The sequence below is a fragment of the Rhinolophus sinicus genome, linkage group LG07, assembly GCF_036562045.2.
Source record: "Rhinolophus sinicus isolate RSC01 linkage group LG07, ASM3656204v1, whole genome shotgun sequence".
In the NCBI taxonomy this organism is placed as follows: Eukaryota; Metazoa; Chordata; class Mammalia; order Chiroptera; family Rhinolophidae; genus Rhinolophus; species Rhinolophus sinicus.
In genome coordinates, this window is record NC_133757.1 from 108,653,396 (window position 1) to 108,667,740 (window position 14,345).

The window sequence follows — 14,345 nt, forward strand, 5'->3', positions numbered from 1 at the left end:
GGTTCCTTACAACACCTAATACAATGTAAATGCTATGGAAATAGCTGTTATACTGTATTCTTTAGGGAATAATGACAAGATCAAAAGTCTGTATGTGTTCAGTACAGATATAACCACTGTAGGCCTGACAATATAGTTACGTCAGCAGCAACAACATTTTTTCCTGAATATGTTCAATTTGCCGTTGGTTGAATCTGCTGATGTGGAACCCATGCATATGGATGACCAAACTGTATTGGCTACCCAAGAGGCAAGAACCATATCGTCAGGCATAAGAATGTGTTCATTGTAAGAATGTGTTAATTTTTATTAATTACTATATGAAAGTACGATAAAGATTTTTGTGGGTTTTTCTTTTTCCATTTTCAACAAATTTAGAGATAGTCCAGATGATATGGCTTAAACTGTTGCTATGGAATAGGAAAGAAGTTTAGTCTGATGGTTGGCAGGTAGCAACGCAAAGCAATAAGGAAGGTCGCCTTCGCAGCAGTGGCAGGTATTGATTTGCCAAGAGGTTGCTTTGCACATGGTCAAATTGGAATTATTAATTCAGAGATGGTTAATTATTTTCCTGAGCCATACTGGGCTGGTTAACTGGCATATAAGTATGAATAATTAATGTTTTATACTCCACACCGTTACTGCACAAGAGTCAAATTTTGAATAAGAGTCATATCAACATTTTCAAACCTATTAATAAAGAACTATGTCATGATAAAGTCAGGTGCTGAGTACATATAATCTTTCATAAAGAGAAAATAAGTAACCTTTTAAAGAAAAAGAATTAAAGTTCTGTAGCATATGCTAAACATTTTAAGTTAATTATGGCTTTTTCAATTTTGCATCATTGTTCGGTTCTAAAATCCCATTTTAGATTCAAATAGAAAACACATGTATTCATGCTATTCTGTGGAAAGAGACGGTATAAAATATTTTTAAATTATTATTTGTTGTCTAATTTCCCCAATTTTGCAAACAGCATACTGGAGTAATTTTGAAATGTTTTTTATTTGTAGTGTTCAAAATTGTGATCCTTGTTTTCATCCTTATTGTTGGACCACTGATTTTTCTGGTACTCTGTATAATTTTGCTGCAGTTTATCTATTGGAAACTGAAAGGCTACCATTCTACTTAAAATTTAGCATGTCTTCAATTGACAAAACTTGCCATTTAAAGTCAGATTTCAGAATTTTATTGCTCAGAAAATTTTCATTTCTATGGACAATACATAGAAGAAAAAGATAAAGACTGAGGAAAGTGCTTGTCCTGGGCTGAGAATAAAGACTCCTTAATATCTTGCATAGCTCATGTAATTTCATTAGAATTTTAGTTCATTTGAATTCTTGCAGCAATTTCCCCCTCACAACCATTAGATCAAATATTGAACATCTAATTCCTTCTGGCTTCAGTTTGTTTTGGTGCTAAATAGTCCTAAAAGCAAGGTGACCACAGGAACCGTGGTTAGTTATCTTTCTTTCCCACCCAGGCACTTAACTTTGTCTAATTTATCTCTGGGTCGTACTGCCCAGTTCAGGGGCAGGCAGGCAGTTGGTACTCCATAAATGTAAACTAAAGAAATGAATGAGGCAACAGTAAACCGATGGCTATTTTAAATGGTTTTAGTAATACTGCTCAGTGAGGTCAACCCTGACCTGCTATCACGTGGACCCCATTATCTGCAAGTCACCCAGATTACCAAGGAAAGCCAGCATGCCCTTTGGCTCCAATCATCAGTCCAGACAGTCAAAATAAAATAGGTGCTTTTCATTTCAAGCCATACTGTGGATGTCTGGTTTCTGGACGGCATCACATTAAGAAGGTAACTGCAGCTGAACATATATTTAATGGAAGTACGTTTGGGGCTCAGTAGGTCTCACCCTGAACATTACATCTCATAAAAATCAAGTGATCTCCCCCAGATTGCCCATCCACTTCAGCAAAGCTCAGGGCTGGCCTGAGAATCCAATTCACAAAAGACTATGGCGTTGAAGAGCCATCCCTCAAATGCTATTTGGTTAACAAGTTAGAACAGAAGTGTAACAGTTGACAAATAATACAATTTTAAAATGCCACTAAGTTGTAAGAGAGCAGAAACTGCTCTCAGTAACAACGCAGACTAAACTTCCAAAGGTCAGAAAACACTGCAGCACTCTCTTGCTGTGGAGTCAGAGCATATGTTCAAACCTGCAGATACATTTGTGGTTTCTTCCTACCTTAAATACATTGATAGGGAGATCGATGACCACATAGATAAGGTCTCCAAGGGCAAGGCTGGCTATCAGCGCGTTGGGGCCATTCCTCATACACTTGTTCTGGTAAATGATCCTGAGCAGAGTTGCATTGCCCACCATTCCCACGATGAAAATAGTACAAGATATCACAGTGTTAATGTACTTGAAAACGGAAGTAATCTTAGTCTGCTGTGGGCAATAGCTGTGCATCGAGCCATTGCCGGGTAGGGCCAACTTAGTGGGTCGATGAGTAGTAACCAGGAAACTGAGCTCTGTCCCACGGAAAGTGGTGAAATTGTCCACACGAGTGCTGAGATTTGTGCCGTAGCTATCAGGATTATCACTGATGACACAGCCAACCAACACCACCCAAAAGGACACCAGAAAGCAAAAGGTTTCCATCTTGATGCAAATTTGAGCAAATGTCTCTTATTGTGTTGCTTTTACGCCCTTATTATTATTTTTTTTCACCTAGAAAAAGAAAGGAGAAAAATAATTTTGGTTACAAAAATCTAGCTAGTCAGTAAGGTTATAATCAATGATTATTTATTGCTTCAATTAAAAAGCAGGATATATTTGGTAATTAGATAAGATATATCTATGTCAGCTTAGCCCATGGCAGAACAAAACCAGAAATGACCAAAGATCTATTAGGGCAAGTTACACCTCTCTCTCTCTCTCTCTCTCTCTCTCTCTCTCTCTCTCTTTCTCTCTGCCCCCCCATTTCCTCTCTATCCACAACTATACATATATCTAGATTATAATGTGGATGAGGATACGGCAGTTTTTCCTTCAAGAAGTAGGTAAAAGGTTACTTCTTTTTTTCTTTACTATCTAGGCTGATAAGAACCTGAATTACAAAAATCTACAAGAGTTGAGATACAACATTTCATTTATTAATGGAAGAAAAAAGGCATTATATACTGAGTAAATGTTACATAGTGTTAAGGCATAAAATTAGCAAATTCTCTAAGAATCCAATATCCCAAAACGTGCGTTGTTTTCCACATGGTAAATAGTAAACACGGGAAAAAAAATGCAGCATATGGATAATAGCTATTTAAAGTGTTACAAAATGTTAAATTAAAATCAGAACTCAAGTTAACATCATCAATACATATAATAATCTTAGTTTCAATTAAAAATGATATAACTGATAAAGATAAAATACTTATTTTTTGGAAAACATTGATGATTAATATGTACAATCTACATTTTCTGACAGGAGATTTTGGCTTTTCCATTCCTCAGAAACTATCATCACGATATTTGCCAGTGAGTGAAACTGAGAGGAACGGACTTTCCCAGGTCAGACACAGCATTTGGTTTTCCAGGGGATATCTATCTCATGCTCCCTTTCAAACATCCTACATAGCTCCCTTGATTTTGCCAACCAGGGTGCTGAGCACTCCACATGGGTGATGCCCTCTAATCCGTACCAGGACCCTGTGAAGCAGATACACAGTTCCATCATAAAGAGAGGGAAACAGAGGCTCAGGAAGGTCAAGTAGCTTGTGAAAGCCATAGGTGGAGGGTGGTGATACCGTGATTCTAAGGCAAGTTAGTCCGACTTTGAGCCCAAACTCTTAACCACTAGACCAAGCACTGTCTGTCATTCTTATGCCTTCTTAGCACTTCAAATATTTTAAGGAAGTTACCAGAGTTTCAATGACGTAGTAGACTCAGGAGGGCTTTTAGATGGTTTCAAAAGACCATTTGTTCATTTGTTTCAGTCATTTGCAGAGAATAAGTGGTCCTTGTTGCCCAGAAAGCCTAGGTTTCTACTTTAATCCTTAAAGAAAACATGTTGGGAAAATGAGGGAGGTTGGTGGTAATACAATAATCAAAGGTAAATAAAAATAGCTCCTCACGTTTAAATATTTCATATATTTTATTTTTTGTGAGTTTTTAATGAATCTTTAAACGAAGACCATGAGTTCATTTATGCGGTGGTGTGTGTGTCTATGATGTTTAATTTATTTTTTTTTACAATCATGTCCTTTTTCTGAGTCTATACATGTTTGATATTAACCACATTTAGGGATTTTGACAGTTATCTTGGGAAATCAATAAAGCTTAGGTTTAGTCAATATGTGAATAAAATAAGATTTATTCAAGTTGTGAAGTAAATATGAGGTACAAATACCACATACTTTAGCCTTCTCCAGAGATTTCTCCCAGGAATCTGAAATAATACTATTTTATGGATAGTAGTTATCTGTTATGTACGTACCTGTTATCTGACTTAAGCTCTACAACTCTAGGTAGGTAGGGGCAATATCCCCATTTTACTCATGAGGAAATTGAGTCTTGAAGATGTTAAGTCAAGTTTTCGTGGCCAAGAAGTGGCAAGGCAGGTAAAATGCCTCACTTTACTTTGTTTGTAGGACTTAACTCTTAAAGTCTGATATGATTAAAAATCAATGATAAAAAATGATAAAACTATCAATTTTTCTGAGCTAGGAGCATACTATGTACATGTCAGTTCTGCCTGGACTTAATTATAAGTAGTTTGCAGTTCTTTCCTGCCTCTTACAGTTTGGAGTGAGTATCTGACCAAATGTCAATAGACGTACACTATGTCACGATTTCCCTTCTACAGTGGAGACCAGGACTCTAAGAACAAAGCATATTGCCATCCTCTTCTCCAGATCAGAGGTGGGAAAAAAGAAATCTTTCGATACCTTGTGCTGTTTAATGCCTAAAGCCTCCCAGTTTCCCAATCGGAATGGAAACTTCACTAACAGTTTTCTTCAAACTAAGAGAGAGAGAGAAGCCTTTTCCAGGAAATGGACTGTTTCTGTGCCCATCAGAGTCAGCTTGGAGGATAGTTAGTGACCTGTCCTGGCTATTGCGAGTATTCCACCACTCACGAAAGGTACCACTGCTGTTTGAGCGCTAGTTTGCTGGTTTGCTTGGCCAGCGGATTACAGGAGCTAAGGAGGCCTGTGTGGGTTCTTATCCCAGTGTGAGCTCCGGCCATCAAACCCACCTTCCTTCCTCCTCCAACAATGACACCACCACAGAAATCATTTCTGATGACATCTCCATCAGCTCAGATTAAGCGGCAGAGCTAAGGATACTTGGCAAAGGCATGTGAATACCACGTTATCATTGGGTGAAAACTCCAAAACCACACACGAGATGCCTCTCAAATGTGGGTTCCTCCCAGGATGAGTCTGTAGCTCATTTCCATGGGTCTATTAAGTCACACCGCACTTGGAATCATCAGTCATAATCAGTCATAGTGCTAGTGAAGTATCTCAGATTCAGACCTGAAGGCCATGGTTTATAGATCCCTCATTCTTCTATGTGGAGTCTAAGAATTTGCTGAAGTTCAAAAGCTTTTATTAAGGAAGAGTACGGAATCCGTATGCTTACACTTTAACCATTTAACGTCTCTGACTCTCAGGATCAAAGTTCACCTGGAATTAGTAATTTGAAAATTCCAGCCTTACCCAAAAGGCATGAGTTTAGAGCAGGTAGTTTACATTGGAACAATTGTCAAGGTGTTTCGTAATTAGTTAACACTTAAAACGGAAGGGGTGGGAGGGGCAGACAGCCATAAACATCTACAAGAGGAGAAAGAAAAATCTAGGGACTTTTTTTTGCAAGTATTCCGTTGGTTTGGCTCCCTGGGTAAGACAGTAGCCACTCTCCTGCCTGACAACTTCTGCCTCCCACCCCACCCCCTCTGCCGCCACCTCTATCTGGAATGCCACTAGGATGGTGTAAACAGAGGGGCTGATTATCTAGCAACAGCCCTTGTTTTCTGCACGTGAAAGGCAACAAGTGCCCTTTAAAGGACAGCACAGAACCAAGCGTCCAGACCTCCACAGGCAGCTTTCCAAACTAGCCGCCCTGGGAGTTTTCCAAAACATCAGCCCCTCACACGGCGTGCCCTTGGCTACCCTTGGCAACCCGGGGTGTACCGGGAGAAGCAGGAGAGTAAGAAAAGGCTGCGGGGCACACTTCACAACTAGACTCCGGAGCCTGCGACGAGGGCGTGATGTTCCACAAAGTTGTTGCACGCCTGGGGAAGAGGGAGACCCAGGGAGGACTGTGGGCTTTCCTTTGACCAAACAGCCGGATCCTGCCTGGGGAGCCTGAGGGGCTACCCATCAGCTCCCCAAACCCAAACGTTGCCAGAGCACATCCATCCCAGGAATGCGCCCGCAACGCCACGCGCCCTGGGCAGGTGGGTGCCAGCCCCTGGGCGGCGGGTCGCCCAAAGTGCAGGGCGCTGGGGGACAATGCTGCCCGCGGGCCTTTCTTCCCAACCGAGGGGCCCAGGCAGCGTCTCTCCCGTTCCCGCCCGGGTCCCCGAGACGAAAGAGTTGCACCGACCGTGGAGCTGGGCAGGCGCAGGCAGATGCCCGGTCCTCGCGAAGCGCCCGCGCGAAAGGACGAGGAGCCCGCAAGGGTGGGTGGCGTGGGTCCCGGGCTCCGGCGTGGCGGCCCGGGCTGCACAGCTGCCTAGACTTGGGAAAACGTGCTGGGCACCGTTTCTCTGGGGAGGTCCCCCTGGGCCTCCAGCCTCTGGCCACCGGCTGAGATGGAGCCTCTCCACCTCTGGTCCACAATAGCCAGACCACAGGGAGGACTCTAGGCGAGCGCACTCGCACGCGCGCGAGGAATTGCAAGAAAAAGAAAACTCCGGAGGAACACGCCTCCCGTCTGTCCTCCCCTTCTCCTCCAGAAGCTCTCAGACTCTCTGCTCCAATCGAGGACAGCAAGAATGTCCTAACCTTCCAGCCCTCTCTGGAGGCAGCCACTCTAAAGCACAAAGCTGCCGCCCCCTCCCAAGCCCTGAAGGGCAAGAGTCTTTTAACTGTTTCCTTCCTGAACCGAAGACGGGGGAGGGCGGAGGGAGGGCGGCAATCGAGGGAGGAGGGTAGTTTAACAGACAAGTCTGAGAACTGAGCAAGGCCGTGCAGAAAAACCCATTCCCTCTCCAGGAAGTGCCGGCGGATTCGATCTGTGATGGAGCCACTGCAGTCAGCCCCAGGGTCCAAGCGTGGTTTCTCCTCTGTGCTCCCTGCCACTTCGCTTGGCTTGTATGCTCCCTCTTAACCTCGTCGCAAGTTAAAGAGCCAACGTGGACAGCAGTTTGCTGGCTCAAGTACGTTTTGCTTCTGTCTTGTGCCTTGAAGCCAGCACCTCCAGGCTACATACCACTCGCCCAGGGCAAAGCAGAAGCCCTTGGGAGTCTGTGGAAGGGCCCAGCATGTGGCGCAGAGAAACCCATCATTCCTTAAGAAATCCAAACACTGAGGGTACAGATGCCACAGAAGGTGGGTCTCCACATCTTTATATGATAGAGAGTTTATTCTAGATTGCGGAGGGAGAGAGGAGATGAGGGACAAAGGTCATTGCCTCAGAGGAGAAATCCAGGGCTCCTTAGAGAAGGCCCAGCCTTAGAGTCCTTCAGAGCACAGCTGGTGTGAGGCATATTGTGGAAATGTGAGTTTGGAGCCCTGGCCACATTATGGTTCAGACTGTGCTGGTTATCTTGTAGCTAAAGAAAATCACCTTAAAATGGCAGTGGCCTAAAACAGCGAGTCATTTGCTTTACTCATCAATCTGCTATTTGGGTGGGACTTGGCTGGAACAGCTCATCTTTGCTGTGGCTGAGGGCTCCACTTGCAAGAGAGTTCACTTACTTGGTGAGCGAATGTTGGTTTTTCACCATGTGTGTCTCTCCACAAAGTGGTTTAGTCTTCCTCACAGCATGGTGGCTGGGTTCCAGGAAGGAGTGTCTCAAGAGACAGGAAGTGGGAGCTGCCAGTTTCTTAAGGTCTGGGACTGGAAACTGGTACAGGGTCCCTTTTCCAGATTTCTATAGTGAAGCAGTCACAGATCCCAGATTCAAGGTGAGAGACTATAGATTCCATCAGTCAACGTGTGGAATGTCAAATAATTTTTTTGGGGAGTGGGGGCATTTGGTAAAACCATCAAAGAGATCCACAGTGTATTACCATTGAAAGGGACCTTAGTAGACATGTAGTCCAATTAGACTAGGTATTATCATTAATCTGTTCTATCCACAGCATCCCCATGAATGAAGAGTCAGACAGCCAGAATAACCACTAGCTTCTCTAACAGCCTTAGTTTGCATTTAAAAAAAAAAAAAAAGAGCCTTTTCAAGCACATGACCTGGTAAGCTGACAATATTTTCAGGGAAGAAACAGGTATTGCTTCTTCCTGGAAGAGGCAACTATACACGAAAGTTCACACCGTGGAATGTGAAATGTGTGCTGGATTCCAGCCCCTCCTCACCCAGAGAGCAGACATACTTGGACAGCGCGCAATTTGCACAAGTGAACACGTCCATCTCTCAAGGCGTTGGTAGAGCACACCCATCAGCCCCTGTCTCCAGAGACAGCTTGTCCCACTGTGGTACAGGACTGGTTATCAAAAATCCTTCCTTCACACCCATTTGGATGGCTATTATGAAAAAGCAGAAGGCAACAAGTATTGACGAGGATGTGGAGAAATTGAAACCCTTGTGCATTGCTGGCGGGGATGAAAAATAGTGCCGTAGCTGTGGTATGGCAATTTCTCAAAAAATTAAAAGTAAAATTACTATATGATCCAGCAATTCCATTTCTGGGTATAGACCCAAAATAACTGAAAGCAGGGATTCTAACAAATATTTGTACACCTATGTTCATAACAGCATTATTCACAAAAGCCAAAAGACGGAAACAACCCAAATGTCCATCTGTGGATGAATGGATAAACAAAACGTGGCATGTATACATACAAGGAAGCGTTATTTAGCCTTAAAAAGGAATAGAATTCTGAAACATGCTACAATGTAGGTGAAACATGAAGACATTATGCTAAGTGAAATAAGCCAGATGCAAAAGGACAGATATTTATGGTTCCACATACATGACGTACTTAGAGTAACAGTCAAAATCATACTGACAGAAAGTAGTGGGGTGGTTACCAGGGCCTGGGGAGAGGGAGGGATGAGAATTTATTCTATAAAGTGTTTCGGGGTTTCAGTTTGGGAGGATGAAAAGTTCTGGAGATGCTTGGTGGTGTCAGTTGCACAGCATTGTAAATGTACTAATGCCACAACTGTGCAGTTGAAAATGGTTCAAATGACAAATGTATATTATATGCATGTTGCCACAATAAAAATAATTCTTCCTGACATTAAGATGAAATCTGCCTCCTTATAATAGTACCTGTGATCTGTCCTGTAAGTTCATAAAATGAATTTACTGCCTCTTCTAAGAAAGATCTTCAAATATAAATAAATACATTGGTGTGGCTTGCTGGCACAGATCTGCCTTTGTAAAGGATTGGGGTTTGCTTCATTCTAGGTGAGAGTAACACAAACTTTCCTTAGTTGCTGCAGATTTGTGTTCTCATCATCTTTGCTTTACTTTAGGGAAAATGATTTGAGTGCATTTAAACCAGTTTTCATGCAAATTAACTACCTCCAATCACTCCTCTCCCCATAGGCAAGGCTTTATCTACTTGTCTCATCTCCATATTCCTTGCTTTGTACTGTTAATGAACGTATAATTAATATATTAGACTAAGTTTCTCAATTTGACTTCCAAAGGTTATTTCCTTTCCTTGGAAGCAGGTTGGATGCAGATTTGCAGGTCTTCTGGGTTTCAGGGAGACTTTAAATCACACTTGACTTCTGGTTCATGCAGCTCATTAAGTGGAGTATTACTGTAATGATAGTTACAATGACTTTTCTCACCATCATATCATCATTATTGATTTCCTGAACGATAATTATGACGATGAAGACATACTCAAGATAACACTTAAAAGCCAATTTTTCATGTGTCCTTGGGGTAAATGTTCCTATGAATTTAAGTTTCTTGATTCAAAACTGCAAATCCATTTTACAATTGCTAATTTCTAATATCTTCACACTTGAAATGCAATAAAGGATCTGAGTCTCAGAGAATTGGCTAAGAATATTGTGTTCACTTTAGGGCTCCCTGAGGGAAATAAAACATGAGGGCTTCAGAGTGGAACCACGGAGATAAAGAAAGGCTGGAAAGCTGGTTGTGAGAGGACAGGCAGAGAAACTGTGGAAATGTACCCCAGAGACCTGAACCTGTAACTGCAGCCTTCACACTGGGCGGAGCTGTGGCCAAGATGCCCTGTTGGCAGGGATCACCCACTGGCCTAGAGAAGAAAAAGCAAGCCCTGTGAGGCAGAGGTCCATTTTGAATTAAAATTCCCTACAGGTAGTTTGTTTTCAAAAGGAAATATTCCAAAATGTTAATTTGCAGGTGGGTTGCTGAGGATTCTGAAGCGTTTTGGTGGGCAACACTGCAGGTTATCTCATCAATGTAAACTTAAGACAAATGTAGCCCAATATTTTGTCAACTGCGGGTGGCCTCATTGGAGGGCTGAAATATCAGGCAATCTTAGCATCGCTAATGATGGGCAAGCAGATAGTAGGTGTCCCTGATGATATATTCCATCTGGCCAAAAACGTTTAACTTGAATCAAAACTATAGCTATTCCAGTTTCCAGGGAAGATAGGAGATAGACACACAGGTTAAACAAATACCATGAGGAAGCAAATAAACAAAGCCAGAAAGTATGACATTTTATAGGAAACTAGCCCTGTCTCTTCAGCAAGTCAGTCAATAAAACACGGTTATTTTTTTCTAGATTGAAAAAGGCTTAAAGGAGCATGTCAACCAGCTGCACTGTCTTGGATTGGATCTTGGTGTAGAAACCAACTGTAAAGGACATTTTTTTGACTACTGGGAAATTTCAGATTTAGACTAGGTGTTAGATACTATTAAGAAATTACAAATTTTATTAAATGTGAAATTAATTTTATTAAATGTGATTATTTTGGGCATATAGAAAAACGGTCTTCTATGTTACATATTCTTTTAGGGGAGATACAATTTACTTTTAACTACCAAAGCAGAAATGCAAATGTTAAGTTTGAAAAAACAGAGTGAAAAGTACCTGAAGACTTGGCACATAATAGGAGCTCAATACATGATAGCTCTTTACACTTTCATTTGTGTCTTCTTTGTCTGTCAGTGAGGTGACTGACAGGACAGAATAAGCAGCTTCACGTGACAACCTGGGTGACTCCAGGAAGGTGTCACGGCAGTAGTGACTAAAACCAGAAGCCCCATGGCATCCGGGGAGCTACAAGGTCAAAGCTGGAAGGGAACGTGATGCCTTGAGTTGGCCTTGATGAGAACAATCATCTATAGCAGAGCATATATGACACTGCAGCCGGGATCCTTTAACACGATAGGTGAGGCCTTGAGGATTCTAGAATTTGCTGGTGAGGACTGGAGGCTAAAATGGGAGTGAGGAGGACGTCGTGTAACTGACTCCTGCATGTAGACTGTTATGGGTATGAACTCTTGGTTGCACTTATAATAAAAGCCAGACAAAATAATGCCTATGCTTGAATAAAGGAGACTTAATCAAAGGAGGTGACAGCAGGTTTCCTGTGGAATAACTTCAGAGCAGGAGAGGTAGAGGCAGGTAGGAGAGGTAAAGAAACAATTATAGTTGCTTCTTTAGATATGTCAGGGAAACTTATGATAGAGTTTGAAATTGGCAGGAAGGATTACTAGGTATCCTCTGTCGTGCAGCTTTCGGTGTTATCTGTGCCTTTCCTCATCTTTGAACTATTTACAGCTCTGTACATTGTAGAAAACTGAGAGCAATTCAACTGATTCTTGTCCATAGAAATAAAAATTAAGTTTGATCGGTGGAGATGAAAGTGATTCTTGCCTTGTGGATGTTGAAAAAGTGTCTTAGTCAGCTCAGGCTGCCATAATACAATACCACAGACTAGGTGGTTTCAACACAAATGTATCTTCTCACAGTTCTGGAGGCCAGAAGTCCAAGGTCAGGGTGCCAGCATGCTCAGGTTCTGGTGAGAGCTCTCGTCCTGGGTGCAGATGGCTATCTTGCCATTTCCTCACATGGCACAGGGAAAGAGTGACAGAGGGGGAGAGAGAGTGACGAAGACCAAATATATGTGAGATGCATTTTGGTCATCTGAATAATCTCTCTCTCTCTCTCTCTCTCTCTCTCTCTCTCTCTCTCTCTCTCTCTCTCTCATCTATCTATCTATCTGATTAGTCACAATATCACAAAGCTTTGGCATAGGAATGTGGGAAGGACACATACATTCAGTTTATAGCATTCCTCCCTTGGCTTCCCTAAATTCATATTCTTCTAACATGCAAAATGCATTTATTCCATCCCAGTAGCCCCCAAAGTCTTAACTCATTCCAACATCAACTCTAAACTCCAAGATCCAAAACATCGTCTAAATCAGACATGGGTGAGGCTCGAGATAGGACTTACCAGAGGCAGACATCCTCTAGCTGTGAACCTTTGAAATCCATTCTTCCAAAATACAGTAGTGGGGCAGGCATAGGGTAGCGAGTTACCTCCTCTGTAACAGGAAGTTGTAAGGTTATATTATCTACTATTCTATGACTCATTTCTCATGGAGCTTATCTTATAATACTTTAAGGATGAAAATGGACATTTTGGGTATAAAAATAGATATTTAGGATATGAAGTGGACTTTGTGTTTAGGAAATAAGATGTCCTTATTTAACATTGATCAGGATATGGTAAAAGAAAAGTTTCAGGAAGATTAATTTGACAGAAGTGTTTTACGTATCTGGAAAGAAACTAGGAGCAAGAAGACAAGTTGGTGTGTTATCTTAGTATAAAGTATGAGGGTAGAGGATAAAGTGGTGATGGACAATGCAGTGGTGGTTTTGGGGTAAAGTTTAAAGCACAAATCTTAGAGCTATTTAAAATGGAGAAGACCAATATAGCGGCTAGTTTATACTGTATACAACCCCCTGCCACTTTAATATTGGTTTAAAACAAAATGGTTTATTAGCTCATGATTTTGTGGGTCAGCAATTTGGGTTAGGCTCATCTGGGTGGTTCTTTTTGCTGGTCTTGGCTGAGCTCATTCACATAGTAGAATTTTCTCATGTAGAGTCAGCTAGTATCCGATGGCTTTGTTCACATGTCTGGCTCTTGGCTGGAGTAAGGGGTAGTCAGAGCCACGTGTCTTTCATCATCCAGCAGCTATCCTGGCTCATTCAGGGTTTCAAGTACAGCAAGAAAGGGCAAGTCCCAGTGACCAAGAGCTCTTCAAGTGTCTACTTGCATCATATTTGCTATTGTCCCATTGGCCAAAGCAAGTAACATGAGCAAGCCCACAGTCAGTATCTGGGAACACTAACCAAGGCCATGGAAAGAAAGTGAGGGAATTATTGCAAGCAATCTAATGCAACCAACAATTGGTTTTTGGCGGGGGAGTGAAGGGTGGCTGGATATTTGACCTAGAGGATGAAGCAGGAAGGGTCAAAAAATGACTCAAAAATTTCCTAGGGAGAATTCAGAACAATTCACCAATATTTATTGAGTAAATACTGTATAGTAGGTTCTGTGTTAGGAAAAGAGATTTAGAAAACCAACAGCAAATAAGACATGATTCTATTCTAAAGAAGACTTGAGTCTAATGGGGGGAAAAGGTACACAAAGAGCTTAAAAACAAGACACTAAGTGTTAGGGTAGAGCTATCTGCTAGTTAGGGGGTCAGGAAATATTTTCTGTGCAGGGCTCTCTAGTAAATACTGACTTTGTCAAAACTACTGAACTCTTGTATTATTGCACCAAAGGAGCCATATGCAAGATGTAAGCAAAATGGCCCCATGGGGAAGATTGACAATGAATCCGTTAGGATACCTGGATAGGGAAGTCAGGTTTGAAGGGCAGGAGGGGCTCATGTGGGGAAAAGAGGAATTCAATTTTTAAATAGTTCGAGAACATTCACGTGAATGTGACTGATACCTAAGTGTGTGTGGAGCTACAGGATTTGGGTCTAGCTGAAACCTTCGGACTTGAAATATAAGAATGTAATCACCAGTAACTGAAGTCATGAGTAAATGCATTTCATTTTGGGTCTGTGAACTAGCAAAGGGCAAAGAAACCAGGGTGAGCCTTATACAAAGCATTCAGTTAGGCTAAGCAACAACTGGAAGGTTATCACAGAGAGGCATCTGAGAAAGAACCAGGGAAAGGCAGCATCTGTGACATGAAGAAAGAAGA

At 42.0% G+C, this 14,345-nt stretch overlaps 1 protein-coding gene and 1 long non-coding RNA gene across 2 annotated transcripts in view; one reads left to right on the forward strand and one right to left on the reverse strand.

Moving 5' to 3' along the window:
* The window catches only part of EDNRA (endothelin receptor type A), a 44,975-nt gene extending 37,785 nt beyond the window's left edge, over positions 1-7,190 (reverse strand). Inside the window, exons 1-2 of the mRNA XM_019730735.2 lie at positions 6,579-7,190; positions 2,214-2,702 (exon numbers count right to left, since the gene is read on the reverse strand). Of these exons, the coding sequence (XP_019586294.2) occupies positions 2,214-2,633 (420 nt within the window). The 5' untranslated portion in view covers positions 2,634-2,702; positions 6,579-7,190. The remainder of the gene's footprint in view (positions 1-2,213; positions 2,703-6,578) is intronic.
* Positions 5,076-9,402, forward strand: LOC141572742 (uncharacterized). Its single transcript, XR_012498195.1, has 2 exons — positions 5,076-6,429; positions 7,190-9,402. It is a non-coding gene; the product is annotated as an uncharacterized LOC141572742 (long non-coding RNA).
* The last annotated feature ends 4,943 nt before the right edge of the window (positions 9,403-14,345 follow it).